Raw genomic sequence first — 27,654 nt, 5'->3', positions numbered from 1 at the left:
CAGGATTCCTTTGTACTAGGCATTATACAGGCAAACAACACAAAGATGATTGCTGCCCCAGAGAGCTCAGAATCCAGGAATTAGACTGTTAGTCATTGAGACAAATTCTGCCTAGAGTTCAATGGGCCAGAATATTCAGCACAGAGCTTAGCCCATTAAGTACAATTTTGAACTTGCATTTTAAAGATTGTTTATATATATGTAATGCTACAAACAAAAGCCACTTATTAGAATTAAAATGAAGACTCAACATCTGATGCATTGAGTGTTGAGTCACTTCAGAAAGCCTGAAATCAAGTAATATGTAATAAAATTAAATACAAATAGGCTAGGATGTAATGATGTTTTAAAGTCAAGATTAGCAAAGTGCTTTAGAAAGTGATTCCCACTGAAGAAAAATAAGTCCCCTGCCTCTTTTAGCCTCACTAATGCACAGAATTTTGTTTTGAAGTAGCTAATTTAAAATCTGCTTCTATAGATTGGAGAGTTAAGTGCTTAAAAGCTTCTAACTATATCTCATCCCATGTTAGTACTCCCTGCAAATCATGAGATTTTTCCTAATTAACAAAGAGTCTATACATAGAAGAGCCTTCAGTATCAGATAGAGTGGCCTATATTCTGTTTCTGTTGTTTGTGCTTCTCTCTCTCTTCAGTGGAGGATGATTGGGCTTTGACATGAATTGTTGTCATGTTCCACCATCTTTCTCTCTTCTTGTTCCTGCTTTAAAGTCTTCCATCAATGCACATATTATTCCTTTTCCGGAAGCTATAAAACAGGTTGCAAGACCTGTATGATACCTATCTGTCTTCAGGGACTGGCTAGTATGAGAGGGTGATAAGAGAAAAAGCCTTTCACTTCAAAACATGGATACGTGTAGGTACAAACATTGGAGGGAGGAAGGGACAGATGCTTGTCCTTTGTAACTTTTTTTAATCACTGGGGATGTTTTTATCAAAATATTCCCTTTCCTCCAGCTGTACCACAAAGACCAGCAGCTGTCTGCTGACGGAGAAAGGGGGTATGCAGGGAATATGAATGGGTTTCATATTTAGGAATTGACCATTACCCACAGCTGCATTTTATTTTTTTCTGCGTCAACAACAATTTTTATTTCCTATTTAAGGAGATAAAAAAGTACATACTAATGCCAACACTTCAGAGCTATTCTCTTTCTGCTGGTAGTCTCCCAAGCCTTCAGCTTCTTAGTTTCAGCTTGGCTCACATGGTTTATAAAGCCTTCCATGAAAATCAGGGTGTGTGTGCAGGGGCGTGTGCAAGGAATGGCAAGCAGGGGCACGGGCCCTCCCAATAATAGTCGGGGCACAGAACTCCTCCAGTCCCTGTGAGGCGGGGAAAGGAAGAGTGAGCTCCTGCTCAGGGTGTGGGGAAGGGAAGAGAGAGCTCCTCCGGGGCTGGGGTGGGGGCACAGAACATGCCCCCCCAAATGGGTCAAAGTTAAATTTCTCTGCACACCCCTAAGGGTGTGATTCTACTTGAAATGAATAGACAAAATTATTTCAGGAGAGAGCAGAAGTAACCATTTTTTTCACATCGGGCTATACACTTGTGCCATACACCTGGAAATGTGTCCCAGTAAGGTCTGAATGAAAACTGAATGTCCAATTCTAGAACCCTTACTGATGTCAAGTATCACTTAGGCCTGTTGTCCAGTGGACTTCAATGGGACTGTTGGTGCAAGTAATTGCTGTTCACCATGAGAAGAGGTTATAGAGTAGAGCCCTCAGTAACTCCTCAGGATTTGACTCTTAGACTGTTTTTGTTTCGTTTTCCTCAATAAATATTAACTCATAAAAGAGAAGTAATTTGATGAACTAAGAAGGATAATTTTGAATTACCCTGGTGATACAAAAGATTCAGATAATAAAACCATGTGAAATGCCTCCTCATATCGGCTTTGTAAAGGAAGATCATCCCGCAGAAGATTAAGTTTTCAATTAACTGACTCAGAGAAGTTCATAATGTAAGCCTGTGCCTGTAATTAGGCTGTATTTGTTATTTGGTTAATGAGGTGGTGTTCATTATAAGAAAAGAGGGCTGCAAAACTTTTGCAGTTATGAAGCAACCTACAGTTCTGAAGCTGAGTCAGCTCTTTCTGATAGTTTCACAAAATTCCGTGATGTCTAACTGATTTTCTGAAGCATATTATTTTGCTAAAGCTTTTTCTTTTAGCCTTAAGTCAAAATGAATAGCTAACAGAACGTTGTTGTTTGGTGATATAAATGAGTATATTAGCTATATAAATATTGCCACGCATAATTAATGTTCCCACCACCATATTAATATGCATCCTCATGGGCTCTAGTTATGAAACTAATGGATTTGCTAGCAGGAGACATTACTTGGACTTGACACTGCTTCGGTTCTGCACACATCCCTATTCACTTGTCTTTACTGTAACTTGATTTCTTTTCATTCAATTCCAGAAATTACATTATACCAAATCGCTACAGTGCAGCCTCTGATATGATTCTCTCACTAACATAAATACTTGCTATCTCTATACTTGTGTTAATGTAGATTATTAATCATATTGTATTTTACTAATCCTTGAGAAATGCTTCAGGAATAACCAATGGCCTACTAGTACCATTAAATAATAGTTATTTTTGCCATGTGGAATACAGAGAGAGGCTACACTACCTTGTTCGGGAATGAACCATCCAGCTGTTAGAATAAAATATTGACAAATAGTTTTAAACAAATAGTTCCATTCAATTTGGAAGTATTCACTTGGCAGGCTACATGGAACTAGGTTTGGAGGAATCCTATTAATATTCAGTGTTTTGGGTTAACAGAAATCAGCCTTAATATTTTTAATTAATCTTGCAAGACCTTATTTAGGTAAAAAACTCAGTGACTTTCTAGGATCACATCCTTATTTATTTTAATGGTAATAAATGTGTTTGCATTTAGCTCTGTTCATTCTTGGGACTCAAATTGTTTTACAAGCAATAAATCTTGAAAGACTCCTGTGAGGTAGACTACTCTTGGCTAAATGGCTGTTTCTTAAAGGTGCACACATACACTCACAGTCACACTCCCCCTCCCCAACAACTCCACCCCTTCACTGCATGCAAAATCTATCCTGCTGTCAACATTCCATCCAGAAAAATGATGATGATCTTCAAAGACATCAGTAGGACTAGGCTCAGCTACATCAGCAACTGCTTCTCCATCCATAACCCTGCCATATAATTGATATCTTCAGGGACAAATGCAGCTCACCAGGCCAAGGATGAACCATGTGAGAGATAGAGATAAGACATTCTTGGTTTATGATTGGCCTTGAAACAAGCTTCCACAAAAAACTTAGTCTGATCAGTGTTTCTTATTCTGAAGAAGTTTAAAGCATGCTGCAATACCTTCCTCATTGATAAAGCTTTTGTATCATAATAGGAATAACACCCCCACCCACCAAGCAGAGCTGCCTATAACCAGAGAAGGAGGGAGAAGAGTAGGACATTCAGCTTAGTCCATTAAGGGCATTCTTAGGCAGATTCCATTTACTTGGTAAGCACTTAGATGGTGACAGGCACTTTGACTATAGAAAATCCTGAGATACTCTTCTACAGGTAGGACAGTACATTTCACTCTATCTACGTTAAGTACTTTTGTGACACACACACCCAATACTGTAATATTTGAGCAGTATTTAATGTATTTATCCTCACACACCCCTATGAGGGAGGGAAGTACTTCTATCCCTATTTTGTAGATAGAGCATTGGAGCACAGAGAAAGTAAATGGCATGTCTGAGGTTATACAGGAAGTTTGTGGAAATTGAACCCAGGTTTCCCAAGTCCCAGAATAGTACTATTCCGGAGCATCCTTTCTCCCTGCATTACTACTATTATTACTTACCTTCTCTATCTTCCATTTGGTTTAATTTGTTTTCATTTGATTCAAGAAACATGCTGAAAGTAATTTGATCATTGCTTAATCTGTCTTAAAGATGTTTATGAGTTGTTTACTTAAAATAATTCCATGCTCATTGCACTAAAAATATATGCCATATTTTCCATTTGCTGCAGTATAATCTTACTTTAGAGAGCTCTGGAAGAAACCTGGAACAGATAGTCTCTTGTAGTGGGGAATTCCTGACAATGGATGAAGAAATCAAAAATGTGCCAACAATGTTCTATAAAGAAACTACTTGTTTTAACATAATCTTGAAAATTTTGGGTGATTTCAGGTACTGTACACTTGGCTTTAATGGATATATTTTCAAGATACATCAATTGCCTTCTTACTAAAGCAGGTGGTATTGTGACAAACTCTAGTTTCTTTAAATTAGAATTGGCTATGTTTATATTATAGCATATGATAAGATTACGTTAAAACAAATATTAAATTTATTTGTCTATATGTGACAATATAGAGAGAGTGAGCAATTCTAGTGGTACTGGCAGCTATAGTTTAAGTTAAACGGACATTACCCCTTTAAAGCCATTTCTCTAGTGTGACAAAGTTCCTCCTCTACCTTGGTGGGTCCTGCGCTTATTGGCGAATTTGCTCGCTTCACAGATCCACCCTGTGGGTCAGGAAACAGTCCAGAGACCTTCCCCTCTGGTAGAAGCTATAGTCCAGGTCAATTCCTCCTGTGTTTGATCAGGAGTTGGGAGGTATGGGGGGAACCTGGGCCCACCCTCTACTCCGGGTTCCAGCCCAGGGCCCTGTGGACTGCAGCTGTCTATAGTGCCTCCTGTAACAGCTGCATGACAGCTACAACTCCCTGGGCTACTTCCCCATGACCTCGTCCCAACACCTTCTTTGTCCTCACCACTGGACCTTCCTCCTGATATCTAACAACGCTTGTGCTCCTCAGTCCTCCAGCAGCACACCCTCTCACTCTCAGCTCCTTGTGCTTCTTGCTCCCAGCTCCTCACACTCACTTCCTCTCCTCTAGCTCCCCCTGGCTTGACTGGAGTGAGCCCTTTTATAGCATCAGAGGGGCCTTAATTAGGGTATGTCTACACTACGAAATTAGGTCGAATTTATAGAAGACGGTTTTATAGAAATCGGTTGTATACAGCCGATTGTGTGTGTCCCCACATAAAATGCTCTAAGTGCTCTAGTCGGCGGACTGCATCCACAGGACCGAGGCTAGCATCAACCTCCGGAGCATTGCACTATGGGTAGCTATCCCACAGTTCCCGCAGTCTCCGCCGCCCATTGGAATTCTGGGTTGAGATCCCAATGCCTGAATGATGCAAAACAGTGTCGCGGGGGGTTCTGGGTACATGTCGTCAGGCCCCTCTCCCTCCATCAGAGCACCGGCAGACAATAGATTCGCGCCTTTTTACCTGGGTTACCTGTGCAGACAACATAACACGGCAAGCATGGAGCCCGCTCAGATCAGCTCACCGTCACCATATGTCATCTGAGTGCCGGCAGACATGGTACTGCATTGCTACACAGCAGCAGCAGCTAACTGCCTTTTGGCGGTAGACGGTGCAGCATGACTGGTAGCCGTGGGGCTGGCAGCCGTAGGGCTGCATTGCACCAGCCCCTTGCCTTTTGGTAGAAGATGGTATATTCTGACTTGTATCCATCGTGATCGTACTGCAGTGGCTGTCACTCATAGGCACCTGGGCAGACATGCTCAGTCCTATCAAACTGTCTTGATGATGATGGCTATCAGTCGTAGTATGCTATTTTCTGCCAATCGCCCAGTATTTTCTGCTAAGCACTCAGAAGAGGCCGAGGGCGATCTGGGTGCTGGCAGACCTGGGGCTGCATTGCTACACAGCAGCAGCCCCTTGCCTTTTGTTAGAAGATGGTATATTATGACTGGTATCTGTCGTCATCGTACTGCAGTGGCTATCAGTCATGCTGCACCGTCGGCTGCCAGCTTAAGATGTAAAAAATAGATTTGTTCTGTATTCATTAGCTTCCTCCTCCCTCCGTGAAATCAACGGCCTGCTAAACCCAGGGTTTTGAGTTCAATCTTTGGTGGGGGGCATTCTGTGTGACAGTTGTTTGTGTTTCTCGCTGATGCACAGCCACCTTTCTTGATTTTAATTCCCTGTACCTGTACGCCATGTCGTCACTCGCCCCTACCTCCCTCCTTCCCCTGGTCCGTCAGATACTAGTTTCGCGCCTTTTTTCAGACCAGGCGCCATAGCTAGCACTGGGATCATGGAGCCCGCTCAGATCACCGCGGCAATTATGAACACTATGAACACCACGCGCATTGTCCTGGAGTATATGCAGAGCCAGGACATGCCAAAGCAAAACCAGGACCAGACGAGGAGGCGATTGCAGCGCGGCGACGAGAGTGATGAGGAAATTGACATGGACATAGACCTCTCACAAGGCACAGGACCCAGCAATGTGGAAATCATGGCGATACTGGGGCAGGTTCATGCCGTGGAACGCCGATTCTGGGCCCACGAAACAAGCACAGACTGGTGGGACCGCATCGTGCTGCAGGTGTGGGACGATTCCCAGTGGCTGCAAAACTTTCGCATGCGTAAGGGCACTTTAATGGAACTTTGTGACTTGCTTTCCCCTGCCCTGAAGCGCCAGAATACCAGGATGAGAGCAGCCCTCACAGTTGAGAAGCGAGTGGCAATAGCCCTGTGGAAGCTTGCAATGCCAGACAGCTACCAGTCAGTTGGGAATCAATTTGGATTGGGCAAATCTACTGTGGGGGCTGCTGTGATCCAAGTTGCCAAGGCAATGAAAGACCTGGTGATATCAAGGGTAGTGACTCTGGGAAACGTGCAGGCCATAGTGGATGGCTTTGCTGCAATGGGATTCCCAAACTGTGGTGGGGCCATAGACGGAACCCATAACCCTATCTTGGCACCGGAGCACCAAGCCACTTAATACATAAACCGCAAGGGGTACTTTTCAATGCTGCTGCACCTGGTGGATCACAAGGGACGTTTCACCAACATCAACGTGGGATGGCCGGGAAAGGTACATGATGCTCGCGTCTTCAGGAACTCTGCTCTGTTTCGAAAGCTGGAGGAAGGGACTTTCTTCCCGGACCAGAAAGTAACCGTTGGGGATGTTGAAATACCTATCGTGATCCTTGGGGACCCAGCCTACCCCTTAATGCCATGGCTTATGAAGCCATACACAGGCAGCCTGGACAGGAGTCAGGACCTGTTCAACTACAGGCTGAGCAAGTGCCGAATGGTGGTGGAATGTGCATTTGGATGTTTAAAAGCGCGCTGGCGCAGCTTACTGACTCGCTCAGACCTCAGCGAAAAGAATATGCCCATTGTTATTGCTGCTTGCTGTGCGCTCCACAATATCTGTGAGAGTAAGGGGGAGACATTTATGGCAGGGTGGGAGGTTGAGGCAAATCGCCTGGCCGCTGATTACGCGCAGCCAGACACCAGGGCGGTTAGAGGAGCACAGCAGGGCGCGGTGCGCATCAGAGAAGCTTTGAAAACGAGTTTTGTGACTGGCCAGGCTACGGTGTGAAACTTCTGTTTGTTTCTCCTTGATGAACCCTCCGCCCCCCCCCCTCCACCCGGTTCACTCTACTTCCCTGTAAACCAACCACAACACCCTCCTCTCCCCACTTCGAGCACCACTTGCAGAGGCAATAAAGTCATTGTTACTTCACATTCATGCATTCTTTATTAATTCATCACACAACTAGGGGGATAATTGCCAAGGTAGCCCGGGATGGGTATGGGAGGAGGGAAGGAAAAAGACACACTGCAGTTTAAAACTTTAAAACTTTAACACTTATTGAAGGCCAGCCTTCCGATGCTCGGGCAATCATCTGGGGTGGAGTGACTAGGTGGCTGGAGGCCCCCGCACCGTGTTCTTGGGCGTCTGGGTGAGGAGGCAATGGAACTTGGGGAGGAGGACTGTTGGTTACACAGGGGCTGTAGCGGCGGTCTCTGCTCCTGCTGCCTTTCCTGCAGCTCAGCCATACGCTGGAGCATATCAGTTTGATGCTCCAGCAGCCGGAGCATCGACTCTTGCCTTCTGTCTGCAGGCTGACGCCACCTATCATCTTCAGCCCGCAACTTGCTCTGTTCATACCGCGATTCAGCCCACCACCTCTCCTCTCATTCATATTGTGCTTTTCTGTAGTCTGACACTGACTGCCTCCACGCATTCTACTGTGCTCTGTCAGCGTGGGAGGACATCTGGATCTCCGTGAACATATCGTCCCGCGTCCTCCATTTTCTCTTTCTAATCTTCACTAGCCTCTGTGAAGGAGAAACATTTGCAGCTGGTGGAGGAGAAGGGAGAGGTGGTTAAAAAAGACACATTTTAGAGAACAATGGGTACACTCTTTCACGTTAAATTTTGCTGTTCACATTACACAGCACGTGCTTTCGTTACAAGGTCGCATTTTTCCTCTTATAGTGAGGGCCTGCCGGTTTGGTGTGAGAGCTCACTCACGCAGTGCCAGGCAACAGATTTCGGCTTGCAGGCAGTCATGGTAAGCCACAGTCTTTTGGCTTTTTAAACCTTCTTAACATGTGGGAATGGTTTCAAACAGCAGCGCCCTCATTTCCCATATCAAGCATGAATTGGGTTGGCCATTTAAAATGGGTTTGCAATGTAAAAGGAGGGGCTGCGGTTTCCGGGTTAACATGCAGCACAAACCCAACTAACCCCCCTCACTCACCCCCCACACCCAATTCTCTGGGATGATCACTTCACCCCTCCCCTCACCGCATGGCTAACAGCGGGGAACATTTCTGTTCAGCAGAGCAGGAACGGGCACCTCTGAATGTCCCCTTAATAAAATCGCCCCATTTCAACCAGGTGACTGTGAATGATATCACGCTCCTGAGGATAACAAAGAGAGATAAGGAATGGATGTTGTCTGCGTGCCAGCAAACACCGGGACCATACGCTGCCATGCTTTGTTATGCAATGATTCCAGACTACGTGCTACTGGCCTGGCATGGTAAAGTGTCCTACCATGGCGGACGGGATAAGGCAGCCCTCCGCAGAAACCTTTTGCAAAGGCTTTGGGAGTACATGAAGGAGAGCTTTCTGGAGATGTCCCTGGAGGATTTCCGCTCCATCCCCATACACGTTAACAGACTTTTCCAGTAGCTGTACTAGCCGCGATTGCCAGGGCAAATTAATCATTAATCATTAAACACGCTTGCTTTTAAACCATGTGTAATATTTACAAAGGTACACTCACCAGAGGTCCCCTGTGTGCCCTCAGGGTCTGGGAGCACGCCTTGGGTGAGTTCGGGGGTTACTGGTTCCAGGTCCAGGGTGATAAACATATCCTGGCTGTTAGGGAAACCGGTTTCTCCGCTTCCTTGCTGCTGTGAGCTATCTACATTATCTCCATCCTCATCTTCCTCGAACCCCGAACCCGCTTCCCTGTGTGTTTCTCCAGTGAGGTAGTCATAGCACACGGTTGGGGTTGTGGTGGCTGCACCCCCTAGAATGGCATGCAGCTCCGCATAGAAGCTGCAAGTTTGTGGCTCTGCCCCGGACCTTCCGTTTGCTTCTCTGGCTTTGTGGTAGGCTTGCCGTAGCTCCTTAATTTTCACGCGGCACTGCTGTGCTCCCTGTTATGGCCTCTGTCCTTCATGGCCTTTGAGACCTTTTCTAATATTTTGCCATTTCGTTTACTGCTTTGGAGTTCAGCTAGCACTGATTCATCTCCCCATATGGCAAGCAGATCCCGTACCTCCCGTTCGGTCCATGATGGAGCTCTTTTGCGATCCTGGGACTCCATCACGGTTACCTGTGCTGATGAGCTCTGCGTGGTCACCTGTGCTCTCCACGATGAGCAAACAGGAAATGAAATTCAAACGTTCGCGGGCCTTTTCCTGTCTACCTGGTCAGTGCATCTGAGTTGAGAGTGCTGTCCAGAGTGGTCACAATGAAGCACTGTGGGATAGCTCCCGGAGGCCAATAACATCGAATTCCGTCCACACTACCCCAATTCCGACCCACTAAGGCCGATTTTATCACTAATCCCCTCGTCGGAGGTGGAGTAAAGAAACTGGTTTAAAGGGCCCTTTAAGGCGAAAGAAAGGGCTTCATCGTGTGAACGTGTCCAGGCTTAATTCGATTTAACACTGCTAAAGTTGACCTAAACTCGTAGTGTAGACCAGGCCTTAGAGTCAGGTGCTTAACTGCCTCACCTGACTCTTAGCAGGTTAATTGGAGTCAGGTGGTCTATTAGCCTGGAGCAGCCCCTGCTCTAGTCACTCAGCGAACAGAAAACTACTTATCCAGTGACCAGTATATCTCCCTTCTGCTACTCTGGTGTTCCCAACTGGTCTGGGTCTATCACACTAGTTTAATACTTTTAAAATCCTATTAGACTTAAATAGGGTCCATAATTTGCTCTTCTGTGATTACTAACGGGAGTTAAAATACTTTGTGTGTACATATTAGGAGGAGACTATACACTTTGGCACATAAATTGTAATTCCATATGCTGTTCCTTTTATTTACAAAAAAGTTTAAATATATTATGCAATATCTTTTTCATTCTAACTCTTTAAAAATATTGTTTGGGATTGCTTTGTTTTATTGCCATATTCAAGATCCCAAACACAAAATAATTTAGATAGAGGCCTCAATCCGGATCTGGTCACCGTGGCAGTAAGTGCTGTGCAAACGCATACAAAGACAGATCCTTACCCCAAGGAGCTTGCAGTCTGATATTTAAAATGGAGCCAGTGGGATTGTGTCTACCTGCACCGATGCGAGCTTTGGCCTAGAATTATCTGACAAGTACCATACGGTATTACAACAGGAGCTTATATTAAGGGAAATGCAAAAGAGGAAAAAGATAAGGCTGCACCTTTAAACATTAATTTTTGGAATTTCCTGATTTTGAGAGCTTGATTTCTCAACCTTACTATTGGACAAATACTAGCTTCTTCCCACCCACCCGCAATCCAATTTGCTTGATGTGGGATTTCTCTAATTCAGGCTTCATAAATGCAGCCCGCCTTAACTAAACCCAGAGGTGAAAGTGGGCCGGTACAAAGTGGCTACTGATACCGGCCCATATGCAGCTGCCGTTAATGTGCTGCAGCGGCAGCGCTTTAACGTTGCTGCCCCTTTTTCCCTTCTCCCTTGTCAGCACCCCTTCTCGTAGGGACCCTACTGGCAGGGCCGCTGACAGGGCCGGCTCCAGGCACCAGCCGAAGAAGCTGGTGCTTGGAGCGGCAGCTTGTAGGAGGCGGCATTCCGACCAATCCTAGGGCGGCACAGCCGCTTTTTGTTGTTGTTGTTGTTGTTCCGCTCCAGCCTCCCGGTAAGGGGCAGTAGCGTGGAGGATGGGAGCGCCCTGCAGCAAGCCCAGCAGGTGCGGAGCCCTCCCGGCAGGCAGCGCAGTGGGAGGAGCCACGTGGCAGCGCCCCGCTGAAGCCCTGGACGCCCCCCTTCTGTCTCTCTCCCGCCCGCTCCCTCCCTCTCCCCCCACACCCTGGCTCCAGCCGCGCCGCAGGTTTTTTTTTTTTTTTTTTTTTGCTTGGGGCGGCCGCTGATGGGGGAAGAAGGGGGCAAACGCCCTGGGCCCTTTAAATCGCCACCGGAGCACCAGATGGCACAGGCTAGTCAGCATAGAAGGGCCGGCTGAGGGAGGCTGACCCCCCCGCAGCCCCGCCCCTTCCGCCCGAGGCCCCGCCCCTCCGGGGGCCTGGAGTCGGACCCCTGTATCGCTAAGTCTTTTATTTTACTTTCACTCTGACTAAACCTCAAGTTCTGGGCCATACTAAAGCTGCAGACGTCTCAAATACTGGGCCATTAGAAATTATGGACCATGTTGAAAAGTTTTGGATGAATCTGTGAGAACCTCCTAGATCAGTATACATGTACCTCTTCCAAATGTCACTACTTAAGTCTACTCAATCTGTATTCTTTAAACTTTTCTTGTCATGTAGGTCTTGTTGAGATTAAAAATCAAGCAATGTTCAAAGAAAATCAGTTCAGAGGCTATAAATTTGAAGTTCAAAACTGCATCCTTAAGCAGACCATTAAGTATTATAGAAGAAGGATTTTAAACGTTTTGCTGTGCATGAGAAAAACTGGTGTTTGAAGACAAGGTACTCCCTTATGATCCTGTGCCTGCTATCCACATCAGTGGCAGCAGCATGAGAGCAGGAGAGGAGAGGGAGGAAGAGCAGGGAGCAAACAGAGCCTTGCATCTGCCCACAAAACATTCAGCAAAGCAGCTGTCCTGCTGCTTGAGGAGCATTTGCTGCACTGGAGAGAGACCTGGTGCAGCATATCTCCTTCCCAGAGCAGCAAGAGGACTAAGAGGTAGATTGAGATGGAGTCATAGGTGGCCCTGTGGTAACACAACAATATGCTGCCCCAGTGCAAGGTCTGCAACATAGCCTCTCGGTTTCTTATGTATATTAAACTGCTAGTTTATTTTAGCTTGAAAATTAGTCACTGAGCATGCATGGCAGTTAACTTTCACCTTTTACTATAGCAATAGCAGTGCTAGAAGTACTGTATGCAAAGATAACATTTAGTTGAATGGAAGTCAGAATAAAAAAACAACCACCAAGGAAATGAAAAGCAAAAACACTATTAAAATAATGGCAAGGTGGAGACTAATAAAATAAAGCATATTGTGAGTTGAGACTTCTATGTCTTGCGTAATGTATACAAATAACATTGTATTATATAACACATGTAGTTCCCTATCTGTTTTTTTGGAATAGGCATTGCAGTGCAAGCTACTGTGCTAAGGAACAATGGGATGACTTGTGATGGCTTCATAAATTTCTTGCTTTAATCTGGATTTGTTTCAAACTTAATCTTCTTGAGGTTTGCTTTTATATTACTTTTTATGCTTTCAATTTAAGTTAAGATGTCTCACCAGTGTTATTTTCTTTAAGTAATGCTTTTTAATTCTCTCCTTCTCATGTTCTCTTTGTATTTTGTCTTGCTCTGCTAATCATTCCTTGCCACACAACCAATATTATATAGCATATGGTAGGCCCCTAAATTGTGCTGTCATCCATTTCTCTTATTCCTGTGATGCACAGAGCAATGTTCTTGTTTTATATTTTATTGTCTTTCTTTTCCTTATTTTACTGTTAAAATATAATCAGCATATTTTTCACTACAGCAATACTTCAGCATCTATTAACTCTAAACTCCTACAAAAGTTGTAGCAATGAATCTATTTCATCCCCTCCTGGGATTTCCTTCTTAAGAAGCATCACTTTGAAAATTGTGTCCTACTTCCCTATGTTGCCAACCCTAATACTAAAAAGCTTCAGGGTGTGCTGCTTTGTAAGGTCCATGGAGAACAGCTGTACTGGTCACAGTCATCCTCTCTTGATTCATATTTTGTTCATCTCTTCTGTTCACCATTTGTACTTTCAACTTATTGATCATATGAGAAAAGAATTCTACAAGGATACATGGAGAATGAAGAGTTATCAATATATAGTCTGTAAGCGGTAGTCTAATGACCTGAAACTTTCTACAGAAAGAGAAATTGCTAAGAAATTGTTAAGTGAACAGTTTGGATCATCTCATCTTGGGGTAACACAATTGTAGTCCACATACTCCCAGGAAGAATTTGGCCCTTTGCCTTTTTCAGAGGTGCTTAAAAGAGAAAACCTTAGTATGATAACTTTGCATAAGAAGAAAAAGCTCCAACATATCTTATAGGGAGTGTAGTGTACTATATATTATCTTTGTGCAAAGACAAAAACTATTATGCAATTTGTTGGGAATTAGTATGGTAAATTGTTTTAAATTGTTAAAATAGCAGGCCAATGGTAGCCAGATGGGGCGCAATTCTGAGTAAGATGAGGGAAGCATTGTCAGCATTGTAACCTTAATAAGGTAGGTGATGTGGATCAATTTGTGCTGCCCTTGACTTTCTGCTTCTATTTGAATTCTGAATTCTGAAAGATCGTGAGCTGCCTCTTGGATGTATTTGATTAATGGGCTTGGTTAAACAAAATTAGTGAGGTCAAGTGTGATCCAAAATTATGAAAAATGTGTATTCCAGGGGAACTTTCCAAATTACTAATGAATGTAAATTCATTCGCTCTTGGTTCTAATTGATTTAGCAATGTATTATCTCAGTGACGACCCATAAGAGCCTATAGTGTGCCTATGGCAAGTTTAAGGGCTTGTCTACAGTGCCATGCAGTTCAGATTATCGGGGGATGAATAGCACTGCACACAAAACTCCCCCATATGGATGCCTGGGGTGAACTAAAAGGTTTCTGGTTCTCATTAAAGTAGTCCTCTTCAAACAGGACTACATTAATGCAAACCAGTAATCTCTTAGTTCGTGCCCATAGCATCAACATGGCAGATTGTCTACGCTTGAAATGCTTCAGCAGCACAGCTGCACTGCACTTCAGTGTAGGCTGTACATATCCCGATGGAAGGGGTTCTCCCGTTGGCATAGGTAATCCACCTCCCTAGGAGGTGGTAGCTAGGTCGACGGAAGAATTTTTCACACCCCTGAGTGACGTAGTGAAGCCAACTTAATTTTCTAATGTAGACCAGGCCTAAGTTACACTGCAGTTTTAAGAGATACAGTACTTGCTACATAAATGGGTTTAATGTGCATGCTAATAAACAGTAAAACTACAACAAAGTTCCAGTGCATTGCACTGTTTAGTAAATCACCTCATAGTAGAGAGTACAAATCTTTGCAGCTTGATATAGAAAAGAGGTGGTAAAACAAATGGAATCTAAAAGAACTGAGGGATTTTTCTACAGACAGTACTATAGAAAGTTTATTTTAGCTTTAGTTTATTTTTGCACAAAAGAAGCTTACCACAATGTCACACTAAATTATTTTCATGCTCTTGCCCGGCCTATGCTGAAGAATGGTGCCAGTCACTGGAGATAACGGTTATAAATTTTGAGGTGTTTTCATATAACAGTTATGCAAAATATGGAAAATGTTTACCCTGGCCCACTTTCCTCACTTTGTCCAATGTATCTCCCAACTTCCTCAACTTTAGGAGGGAGGACAAGTACAAGTCACATGGGCAGTTCTGTGTCTTTCTTTTTTTTTAATCTGTGTAGCGCACTTATTTCTTAATGTTGCATTCTTTTCTTTCTCTCTAGAGTCTGCTGCTCTGTGCAGATTCATCATGTTTTATAAACCAAAAATGCTATTTTTGTCTCTGAAGTAAAAGAAATGAGTTTCATCGCATTTATTGCCCAGCTATTAACAATTAGTTTTATGATATATGGCAAGTATGTCCATGTGTTTTAAATCCAATCTATAACTCTTAGTTGTCTGATGACTGTAATGAATCACCTGAAAGAAGATGGAAATACAGCATGACTTATCTTTCTTACTATAATATGCTTTTCCTATATTAATCCTATTCTCCCAGCCACTGAGCAACATGCTGTCTGAATTTAAAGTTGGATTTTACCATCACTATCCTAATTATTAATTATTTATACCATTTTGGTTTAATATCCCCACATGAAATCCTATTATCCAACAATAATACCCAAGAGCATTAATTTCTGCCGGTTTACTTTTTTAAGCAGGAATTTGCTCATTAAAAACTATTATTGAAAATTACAAGATGGGGAGAATCTGAGACATTCCCTCTTAGGCTGGACTTAAAGCTAAATCTTCAACATGGAGGAATAAGTACAGTAAAGATTCTCTTACTTTTAGACCTGGAGCAATGGAGGTTACTTACAGTATTTTGGCGATATAACTACTTTATTGAAAATCATATTTGCTTTTCCTTACAGTTTAATAGCAGTGGCCACCCTTAAAATTTGCCAATTTTACCTTCCATTAATGTATAAGTTTATCTCAGTATCTTCAATATGGCCTTATACTTCTCTACAGAATACTTACTATTTGGATTCATTGAATGCTACAAGATTTATGAATTATTTTAAATTAAAACTTAGTAAAATTATTTCCAAGAGGCAAATAATCTGTTTGGGAATAAGATGGGGGTTTATACTCCCTATACTGCCCTTACTATGGCCAATCTATAGGGCAAGAGGTGATCTCAGCCACTGTTCATTAAAGGAATTGGCAAGTTTTAAGGATGACCAATGTAGCTGCACTAATGGGATTCTTACAATGCCCAGCTATTTCTAGAAACAGTAAAAAGAAGCGTTTTATCGCAGCCATGAACTAAGGTGGTATTTACAAGTACAATTGGCTTCTTGTCTTTTAGTCATTTTTCGGTCCAGTGAGCTAATGATACTTTTATTCTATATAACCTTTCCTATATGGCTTTGTTGTGAATCACTGGTATGCAACTTTATCAGATAGTTGTCAAAAATCTTAGTCTACCACTAGAGTTTGATGGGCCAGATCCTCAGCTGGTATAAATCAGTATAATGCCATTGAAGTCAATGGACCTATGTTGGTTTATACCAGGTGAAGATCTGGCCCAGTATCCTCAATAAGAACCAGCAGCTGGTGAGGTATAACCTTCTGGAGACAAGTATCAGGGGGTAGCCGTGTTAGTCTGTATCTACAAAAACAACAAGGAGTCTGGTGGCACCTTAAAGACTAACAGATTTATTTGGGCATAAGCTTTCGTCAGTAAAAACCTCACTTCTTCGGATGCATCTGAAGAAGTGAGGTTTTTACTCACAAAAGCTTATGCCCAAATAAATCTGTTAGTCTTTAAGGTGCCACCAGACTCCTTGTTGCTTCTGGAGACAGTCTTGGTTATTCTCTAATCTTTTCTAGTTTACGTATTCAAATATATTAGTTTAACTATGACTAGATAAATATAAACAATCCTATATCTTTAGCACATTTATAGATTTATGTAAGTTCTTCCAAGTCATGGCTGTTTAATTTGAGAAATCTCACAATATAACATCCCTTTCTATTTCGCATCCCTAACAACCTTCCCCATCCCCCACCAAAAAAACCCTCCAATGAACAAAATACCCTATCTAAAGCAGAGTTTTGAGCCCAAAAAGGAAGACACGCCAGAGACTCCATGAAGTACAATAGGGACTTCACTATTGCTTTTGATTTTCATTGAAGATGCTCAGATACTATGATTATGTGCAGCAGTATAAAACCAATAGATAGATTAGATAAAGACCTCAGTCATGCAATCAGATCTGCCCAGGGGATTCCCTGTGCCTGCCTGGAACCTCACTACAGTCAAAGTAGTTACTCAATAAAAAGAATAAGTGATTATATACACTAATTCTAATATCCATGCAAGGCTTTATCTTTTCAGCTTCAGCCAAGAATTGTAGAACACATCACATCTCAAGTGCTACCCGAATTATTGTAACATTATTTAAGTAACATGCACATTATAGTGCATTTTTCCATGTGATAGTCACGTCCTGATAATGACCAGAAATAAAGGCCCCAATTACATCTTTGCTAGAAAAAATAAGAATTTTATCAATGGCATATTTTAACATGAGAGCTTTTATTATCCAAGTTTCATTTTCTTTGTGTAGGGTGAGCTACAATTTATAAAACTTGCTTGTGGAGACTCAGATATTGTAGTGAAATAAATTTATTACTTTCCAGCTGACTGAGGCCTGCATGAAAATAGCATCAAAAGTTACTTCAGCAAAAATTAGGTTAAAAAAGGAAGACAATAGCAGCACTTTGTAAGAGCAAAGCCAAATAATATGTTTAATACAAACACCTCATTTTGGCAATAGTTTGCAGCCTTCTGCTTCTTCAGACTTAACTTGTTCAACATACTTGCACTGTTAATTTATTAGTGATAGGCATCTTCAGCAATTGTTTTATATGCGCAGAAGCAGGGACTGAGCAAGGTAAAGATTTTGTATATAGATTGCTTACAAGCTGTATTTGCATTTTGAATAGAACATACAGTCCATTGTCCAGATTGGTACCTGAGTGTTAGAGCTTGAAGAGCTGAATTTAAAAGCATTTATGTTTCATTCAAACATAACACATAGCTTATTATCTCTCTTTGTTCCAGGAGCAATGTGGCTTTCCATACTTTTTCTTTTTTTCTTTATCTTTTTCTTAAAGGCATTTGCAATGTATTGATGCTGGAAAAATTTAGACCTATTTTCTCTCCACAGTAGGGTTGCATACATACAAAATATTTGTTAGTTACAATGTAGATTCCACACATTTATCATGTTTATTTACGTAGCCATGTATTGCATTTTAATGTGCTCTAATTTCACTTTAAACTTCTATCCGAGTTCTTAGGTAGGTAGAAAGATTCTCGTCTATACATGCAATATTTTATTTTCTTATGGCCAATTTATGCAGTTCTGTCCTCTAGAATATTATTTCGTGCAAAATATACATGCTAAACCTGACACCCTTTAATAGTCTGCAAATTACAGACCATGGAAAAAACATCTGCTACATCAGAAACTGCAGGTTGACTTTCAGGCCCAGCTCCTGCTGTTGCATCTTTTCCTGTTGCAGCTCAAGTGGAGCCTGCTGCCTCTAACACTTCCTTTTTTTTTTTTATCACTTTACCTGTAAGTGAAGGTGAAATAATAGTCAGAGGGCAGGCCCTGGTTAAAGAATTGTGGGGCCTTGTGTGCTATGGAATTTGGGGGACCCACCCCATCTTCCTTAAACTATAGCTCTGCTCTACTGGCTGCCAGGCCTGCGTGGCATGAACAGTACGCTGAGCTCCTGCACAGCCACTCAGCAAAACACCCCAGCCACAAATGCACCAACCGACAGATGCTCCCAAATGCCCCACCCACCTCACATATACCCTAACAACCTTCCACTAGCCCCCACTTAGTCTGACAGTCCGCACACATATCCTTGCAGCCCGACATACATCCCACTCACCACAAGCCCCAACATCCCCTCCACTGACCCCCAGCCTCTGCCCTCCTACACTCCACACTCACTCCTAGCCCTTCACCCACTGTCCCAGGAGCTTCCTGGCCACTTATCAGCATGACCCCATCCCCCTCCCTTTTCCTTGCTCCAAGCTCAGTGTTCCACTCCCATCCCAGGCTGCCCCTCCCAATCCCAGATGCCCAACTCCACTGACTCCTATTGCCTGCCCCGCATTCATGTGCTCCTGTTGTTGCAAGGCATGGACCTGAAGATGGGCTGCCAGGTCAAATTTGAGTGGGTGGCATTGTGAATTGGCACACAGGCTCGTAGAACCACTCAGTTTTTTGTTTGCTGCCCAGTGGTCAGAATCCCCACTAAAATGGGGTTCTTGTGCAAGTTCACCAAGTGCACCTTGGTTAATCTGGGCCTGTCAGAAATTTACAGTCGCTATGGTACCTAGGTATAAAGCACACCACTTAACTCCAAATTTATCTTCTATTCTGCACAAGCCTGGAGTTCTCTCTTTCTTATTATAAATTACTGGCAGACAAAATGCTGCAATATGAATTTGAGATTATAATAGTATGGAAAATATTGTATATAGGAGCAGTATGTCTTAAACTTCTCAAAGTATACGTGTTAAAATTAAACCCATATGTAGTTTCCATTTCTTCTGCGGCTTGTTTTCCTGTTTATTAATTGGGGGTATTTTATAAATCAGTAAATAAATATAGTAAACAAAAGAAAATGGAGTAGCTGACTAGAATTTGTTTTCCATGCACATCATAACAATGTAAAATGAATGAGAAACTGTCAACTTAGTATGTTGTAAACAAACACATTAATTTACCTATATTCTTGCCTAATCTTTTTACTTTTTGCATTTCTGTCAGCTTAGACACTGGAAATCAATAGTCATTTGCACTTTAGTTTATATTCCGCTGCATTTTCAGGTTCCTAATGCTACAATTTGTGGGGTTCAGACAATGTTTGTTGCTGCTTTCATTAGATTATATATGTTTGTGGTAACAGTTCTGTTGGTCTAAGGTTTTATAAGGTTTTCTTTGTTTACATTTCTAATTTTGGTCTAATCATCTCTTTGAATGCTGTTCGTTCACCTGTCACATTGTCTGGAGTGGCTCAGGAGCAAGAGTGCTAACCTCAGGGCCAGGGCTGCCTCTAACTTTTTTGTCGCCCCAGACAAAAAAGAAGAGCGCCGCCCCGCCGTAACACCCCCCCCCCCGAGTGCCGCACCGCTGACAACCCCCCGCCCCCAGCGCTGCGCCGGGCCACCCAAACCCCCGCCCCAATTGCCACTCTGGGCCGCCCAAACCCCCGCTCCCCTCCCACCAGCACCGGGTCGCCCAAAACCCCCAGAGCGCCAGGCCACTCAAACCCCCGAGCGCCACGCTGGGCCGCCAAAACTCCCGCCCCCATCCGAGCGCCTCGCCAGGCCGCCCAAACCCCCGCCCCCACCCGAGCGCCTCGCCGGGCTGCCCAAACCCTCGGAGCGCCACGCCGGGCCGGCCAACCTCCCGAGCGCCGGGCCAGGCCGGCCAACCCCCCAAGTGCCACACCGGGCCGCCCAAACCCCTGGAGCGCTGCGCCGGGCCACCCAAACCCCCAGAGCGCCGCATCAGGCCAGCCAAACCTCCGCCCCCCCCAGAGCACCGTGCCACGCCGGGCCGCTCAAACCCCCAGAGCGCCACGCCGAGCCATCCCACCCAAACCCCTGCCCCCCCCAGCACCGCACTGCCGAAGCCCCCGCCCTCCCCAGCACCACGCCATACCACCGAAACAAAAAAAAAAACCCTCAAGCGCCGCCCCGCAAACAAAAACAAAAACACCGCGAGCGCCCACCACCACCTCAACATTGGCCACCCCTTATAAGGTGCCGCCCCAAGCACATGCTTGGTCGGCTGGTGCCTGGAGCCGGCCCTGCTCAGGGCAGACTGTCAAAAGCAGGGCACACATCCCAAACTAGTGGTACGTTTGACAATTAGATTTCACCAATCCAGTAACTAGGCTGACAGATAGCAAGTGTGAAAAATCGGGACAGGGGGTCGGGGGTAATAGGAGCCTACATAAGAAAAAGCCCCAGATATCGGGACTGTCCCTATAAAATCAGGACATCTGGTCACCCTACCAGTAACAAATGTGATCCCCAAGATCATTGTAACTGTCTTATCACTGAGTCATAGACAGTCCCTGTGGGCTGTCCAGTCTATCTTGCCACCCAGGCAAGCCGAATTTGGTGATAAATGGTCACTTAAACCAGAAATCACAAAATATTCAGGTTGCTCCCAGTCCCAAGAGACCAGACACTTACTCCCGGTTCAATGTATACCTTACAACTCATACAAAAGACAACGCAGGAAGCCCACCCTATAATAAACTTACTAAAGATATATGATCTAGGAAAAAAGAAATGAGTTATTTACATGTTAAAACAAGCATATATGCACAAATGAGATTCAGTCTGTGATTCAAAAGGTGGCAGAGATGTTGTAATCTGTCAGCATTGAATGTTTTTTTAGGGCTTAACCCAGGTTGACCCTAGAGATCTCTGCTTTTTGTTTCTTAGCTCCAGCCCCTGAGAGTCCAAACAGCAAAGGTATGAAAAATCATGTTAGCTATTTCTATTTCCCTCTTTCAGCATTCAAACTGATTGTGCAGAAGGCCTTGACCTGACTTCTCCATGGATGGATGGGGCAATTAATAAAGCTTCTGTCCTGTGATGGTCCTCTTCATTTTTGATAGCCCTCCTAGATGAGTGGGGAGAGCCACTCTTCCCATCTGAGTTCACAGGTTCAGAGTAGGCATTTTTACAATTATAAAACAAACTTATCTTTTACCTTGTAGCATAGAATACAGACATTACTAGTAAGATTAATGCATGCAGCAATTTACAAGCATTTGCATAGAGTCTAAACCCTAAATACATTCTTATAAGACTAATACGTATTTTGAACAAAACTAACATACAAATGAGCTGGTTTAGTTTCCAGGTATGAGTGCCAGTTCTTAGCTAACACCTACAGCCTTGGCTTAACTTGGTTTACCAGTGTCACACACTAGTTATAGCCTAAAAAAAAGATCAGTTGTTGTCTACAGTTAAAGAACCTGAAGTCCTTTCTAAGTTCTTAGTGAAGCAGGAGTTACAATTGGACAAAACATTCACTAAAATCAATAGTGGTTTGCTTGAGTAAGGACTACAAGGTCTGCCCAAAATGCAGTTCTTTTGTGTACAGCTATTGGGGAAATATGGCATTGTGGGCTAGGTCTGCACCATGGGATGGGAGCAGGGACAGGAGTAAGGAGAAGCACAGGCACTGCAACTGAGATGCTCCTGAAAGGAGATAAGGAATATATGAAACCTCCAATCATTGGCCAGACATGTGAGGAGTGAGTGGCAGTATGACACACTCCTAAAAGAGCTGTCACAGAATGAGTTACCCCAGAGAGCCCTGGGAAGTATTCTGCCTCCTTGAGTACTCTGAGGCAAAATGCCTGTGGTGGTCTTCATAGGGTTGTCCAGCTTCTTGCTATCCCTTGCTGTGGGTTAAGTGCTATTAGCAAAATCTACCCTGAGTGTATTCTAAGCCACAACTTCTTGCTTTAGAGAAAAAAAAAATGTGTTTTTTTATTATTATTATTCCTCTGAGCGCCGCTGAGCCAGCATAGCTCTTGGAGTGAGATTGGATTCTAGTCTGGCTCATGAGCCATCAGCAGTTGCTCCCTACATTCCACATGCAGGATCAAATGCTATCTAAATTTACACCTGCACAACCCTATTAAAGATACTGGGGTCCACTAAGAGCATAATTTTGTGTGCAGATTCTTGAAGATGAAAGAATAGAGCTTAACGTCCAGCTCTCAGGGTGACTATCAGTTAAACAAAAATTCCTTAAACTTTTAAACTGAGAAAATATGATGTCAAAATGACTGAGACACAATACAGTTATTTTTGAGAACAGAACCATGCCTTAACAAAATCTCAAGCACTTATGGAATCCAATCCAAAACTGTGTATTACTATGTTGGCATACAATTAGTTTCTCTAGGTATTTTTGATCTATCAGTGAGCATCACCCCCTCACATTTGTCTCTCCCACCAATCTGTGTTTCTCCAGTTTTATGCTGGTGTAAATAGGCTCAGAATTTTGCAATGACTATGCTGTAATTCCATCATAAACAAAAGAAACCATGCAGTACCTGGTATTACCATTAAAATGTTACATCCAGCTAATGCAGTCAGTAAGAACCCTTGTAAATTCCCATTCCTACATGTCAATTCTTGCTCAATAAAAAACGCATTATAAACTATCTTCTGTGTATAGGGATCTGTTAATGAGCCAGTGCTATCAGAAAGACCAGCAGCTTCAGATAACTCAGCAGGTACATAAGTCATACTCAAATAATTTTTCCCCTTGTTAAGCTTTTTATAACAGATTTTTAAAGATTGCTACTGAAGATTTGTAGCAGTCTTGCTCTCTAGTAATTTGTTCCATTTATTGAGAACACTAGCTCTTATCACTCAGCAATATAGAAAACAAACAAGATAGACATTTTAATATGGTTTAAACAGTCAGGGTTCCAAATGAAAGATTAAAACAAAAGTTTTAAGTACAAAAAATTATTTTTGCAGGATGGGAGGCATTGCTTATTTCACCTGATATGATTCTGTTATAAGATTGAATTCAGAAGACAGTCTGACTTTTTAGTTAGAGACTCCATTAGCATTTGCAAAGGAACTGTCATAAACTTTAATTCACAAAGTGAGGTTTTCTATGCAATCCATTGAAAGCAAAAATCTGACTTTGGCTACTTTCCCAAACCAAATTAGTACAAATCACAAAGTTGCAATTTATTCATCCTCATGAAAAGAAGTTGTCAAATGCTGATGATGTACAACAAAGCATGCTCGGTCCCCGTCTTCACATCACCCTCGCAACGGAATGACCTCTTAGAGGCAAACACTCTGGCTTACAGTTGCCAATGCAGTCAATCAGCAAAGATTACAAGATGCTGATCACATGTTTTGTTGCTCTATATCTGGCTGTGGTCTGATCCTGGAGCAGCAGCACCTGCTGATTTGTCTTCTGTACTTTTATATTGAGCTCCACAAAATCAGAATTTTTCACCTGTAGAATCAGGATATACTAAGTTTCCTTTATGTGCTTACCCAGGTTGAAATATCAATTTCTTTTAGGCTATTGTGTAACTTGTGTTTTGGACTCCATTACATCAAATCCTTATGGATAGTGTTATAGAATGATGAAACCAATATCATTTATAGAGTCAAGGGTTTTTTTTTAAAAGCAAAGTTTTTTTTTCAAATGACTTTGTTTTCCACTCTGGCCAGACTCCAAATGCCTTAAATCAGTACTCTGCTAGCAGAAGCATCTCAAGCATAGAATGTGGACACCCCCCAGCTGCTTCTCCACAGCAAGATCCACCATCTTCTTGTGCTCCTTGACCTGCTTCACAACAGACAGCAGCAGCAGAATATTCTCAGATGCACTGCCTCTAGTTACTGCAGTTAGTTTGTAGAAAAGATAGCAAGCAAAATTAACGAATGAATGGAGAAAATGGAGGGGGCAGAGAAAAGTATCTCTAATCTAGAGAGTGGGAGGCTATAACTTCATCTGAATTTGCCCCAATTCCAGCAAGAGGTTGTGAAAATGGTAAAGTGCCTAGGTGACAGAAAAACAGCTATGGAAGGAACATAGCTCCTTCCATAGACCTCCTGTCGGTCTCCAGGAGGCCCCAACCTACAATCTGCTTTGGATAAATGACTTCCTGAGATTTTAAATCTGGAATGCAAATACACCCATCACATCATTAAAATCAACCAGTGTCATCATGCACTGGCCAAGAGCTGTTGTATTGTGGCTTCACAACTTCACAGATCAGGTGAAAATCCTAGCAGCATCATGGATACAAGAGCTGTGAGAACACAAGAATAAAATTGGTTTGCTTGTTTGTTTTTGGTTGTGCTGAGGTGTTCACACCACACCAGTCCTGAAGGGGTTAGCATTGGCTAGATGGGCCAGTTAACCTCATAGGCTGCACCTGGAGTGGAGCCCAGAGCTCAAAAATGCTTAATTAAGCATGAAGCTCACCTGGGTAGGAACTGGTGGGGGGCTTTGATAAAGCTGAGAATAGCAGGGGAAAATAGTCTTTAGTCATTTCCTGACAGAAAGGAGGTTTGTTAGAGATGACAGGTTCTGGTAAGAACCCAAAGGGCAAAGTAACCACAGGGAGCAGAGGAAGCCTGGATGGGTGGTAAACCCAGAGGTGCCAGAGGATAGAAGGAGGGAGTAGGACAGAGCCCAAGAAGATAACAACCAGGTCTGGGAGCAAGTAAACCATAGTTGTGGAGCATAAGGTCCCTGGGCTGGAAACCGGAGTAGATGGTAAGACCAGGTTTTCTACCAGCCACTAGGGAAGTGGCACAACCTTGGATATAGAATGGAGGACTGCCTGGAATGGCAGAGAGACAGCTTATCCAGATAACCATTGACAGACCCCAGAAGGAGGCCGGAGGCCGAGTCACAAAGAAGACGACTATCCTGAGTCCTGGAGTGTGAGACTGAGATAATGGCTGAGTGATGACAGGAACAGGCATTAAACTGTTGAGCTAATCCCCAGATGAGCTATGAGGAGGCATGTCAGTGGTGAGTAGTAAGCCCCGTACATTGGTGTTCAAGATTTTTCTCCGCAGTTGTGGAAAGAAAGGATGGCATGTGCTGAAGTCAAAAACTCCCTGATGGGTAAAGGCTTTAATTGTGCCCTCCTGCATCCAGCAGTGCTAAAAGGTCTAGAGGATGACGTGGCACATACATTCCACAAACCCAGAGAAATAGCAACCTTGATCCAACAGAAGAAAGCCATGGGCTGGGAGTATAAAGGAGCCTGAAACTCAAAATACAAAGAATCCCTCTGTTCCATGTCTCCTTCTCTGGAGAACAATAGACAAAGGGAAAGTTTTTCCAATTTTTAAAAAGTTTTACCTTCCCATTGGCTCTTTTGGTCAGGTGCCCACTTCCTTTTCTTTACCTGGTGGACTTTTAACCCTTTACAGGTAAAGCAAGCAGAGAACAGCTACCAAGAGGGATTTTACAGCTGGCTGGCTGTCCATCAAAGGAAGCTCTTCTTCCCCCCCCCCCCCTCATTTATCACAGTGACAATTTGTGAAGAGATGGCAGGGAGGTTTAGTGTGGTAGGTAAAGACTTGTGAAGTATTTAAAACCACTTCTTAATTTAATAATAGTAAATTTAATCATTAAATTTTACAATCTGCTCAGTAGTTTCTACTAAAGTTGAATTTAATATATTTGACTATCTTAAGGAAATAATTGCATTAAGAATAGATTCTTAAAAATATGACACTCAATTGCCCAGGACGATCATTTTAAGTGATAAAAGATCTGGGTTTGTATGCTCTGCAGAGCTGTGTGTAGAAATTCTTATTGGGCTAGTACAGTACAGAATATGAGAACTTATTTTTTTATATTTGGCATTCTCTCTAATTTTGTAATCTACATATTTGTCTTTGAATGTAGTTAAGCGGTAGACATCTCATTTCCCTGAGTGTATTGATTATGCACTTTAGTTTTCAGTCTTGTGGAAAAAGGAAACTTCTTTTGCTTCCAGGGGCGGCTCCAGGCACCAGCGCACCAAGCGCGTGACTGGACGGCAAGCCACGGGGGGCAGCCTGCCGGTCGCCATGAGGGCGGCAGTCAGGCTGCCTTCGGTGGCATGCCTGCGGGAGGTCCGCCGGTCCCGTGGCTTTGGCGGCAATTTGGCGGTGGGTACACTGAAGGCGCGGGACCGGCGGACCTCCCACAGGCATGCCGCCGAATCTGCGTTATCAGCGGACCGCCCGCAGACATGCCGCCAAAGGCTGCCTCACTGCCGTGCTTGGGGTAGCAAAATACATAGAGCCGCTCCTGCTTGCTTCTTCATGAAGTATAGGCAGACAGGATATGTATTATTAATAATAATAATTTATTAGTGTTCTTGTTTTCTTACCTTAGAAATATCTCTAATGATGTTTGTTCTTCCCTGTTTTTGCTGGAGAACTCATTGGAAGTCTTGGATGTGTACTGTGAGCTTTCTCTGACCATAATCAAGGAGTCACATTGTTGAATCTTTAACAAGCTGCTCTTTTCTTTCATCTGTTTACAGGGTGTTTGAGTTGAATAGCTAAGAGTAAAAAAGATTGAAAAGTTGAATAACAAAAAAGTTTTAGACAATCTGAATAAAAGTCACTTTCCTTCTCTATTAATCGGGTTATGTCTGCATGATGTGTGTGATGTGATATAATCCTACTGATTTTCAAGTCATCCATAGAATCTTCCAGAAAAGTAAACTGCACATAAGATTTTTGAATTTCCAGTGTAAAAACCAAGGACAACGTTTTAATAAACAAAATGAAGAACCTTTCAGTTCTTTTACATGCATATAAAATAAGAATAAAAGGGCATAGCGCTCTTCTCCCCTAACCTCTGTTTGTATGTCCGTATTAAGCTATGTCTACACTATAGCTGGGAGGGTGTAATTTACAGCTCATAGATATACCCGCACTAGCTTTAATCTAGCTAGGCTCGCCAAAAATAGCAATGAGGGAGCAGCAGTGTAGTTTTCAGTGTGGGCTACACAATCCCCCCTTGGGTACATACTCCTACTGCTAACCCACACTGAAGCCCATTCTACCCCATCCTCACTGCTGTTTTAGTTAATTAGATTAAATATAGCTAGGTACACAGGCTATAAATTACACTCCTGATTGCTCCGTGGATGTAGCCTGAATATAGAAATGAAGATACAGAATATAGAAATGAAGATCCTAGGAGTCTTCGTTTTTGTATGTGATCAGAATAGATTTGTAGTAAGCCACACCAGAAAT

The 27,654-nt window shown here is 43.1% G+C and overlaps 1 protein-coding gene across 1 annotated transcript in view; it reads left to right on the top strand.

The window, feature by feature from the left end:
- GALNTL6 (polypeptide N-acetylgalactosaminyltransferase like 6) overlaps positions 1-27,654 on the top strand; it is a 911,072-nt gene that overhangs the window by 659,968 nt on the left and 223,450 nt on the right. Inside the window, exon 8 of the mRNA XM_054028868.1 lies at positions 9,208-9,228. Within this exon, the coding sequence (XP_053884843.1) occupies positions 9,208-9,228 (21 nt within the window). The remainder of the gene's footprint in view (positions 1-9,207; positions 9,229-27,654) is intronic.

This window comes from Malaclemys terrapin, chromosome 5 (genome assembly GCF_027887155.1).
Source record: "Malaclemys terrapin pileata isolate rMalTer1 chromosome 5, rMalTer1.hap1, whole genome shotgun sequence".
NCBI classification, from domain to species: Eukaryota; Metazoa; Chordata; order Testudines; family Emydidae; genus Malaclemys; species Malaclemys terrapin.
Note: the sequence above shows the minus strand (reverse complement) of the source record. Positions and strands in the feature narration are given on the sequence as shown.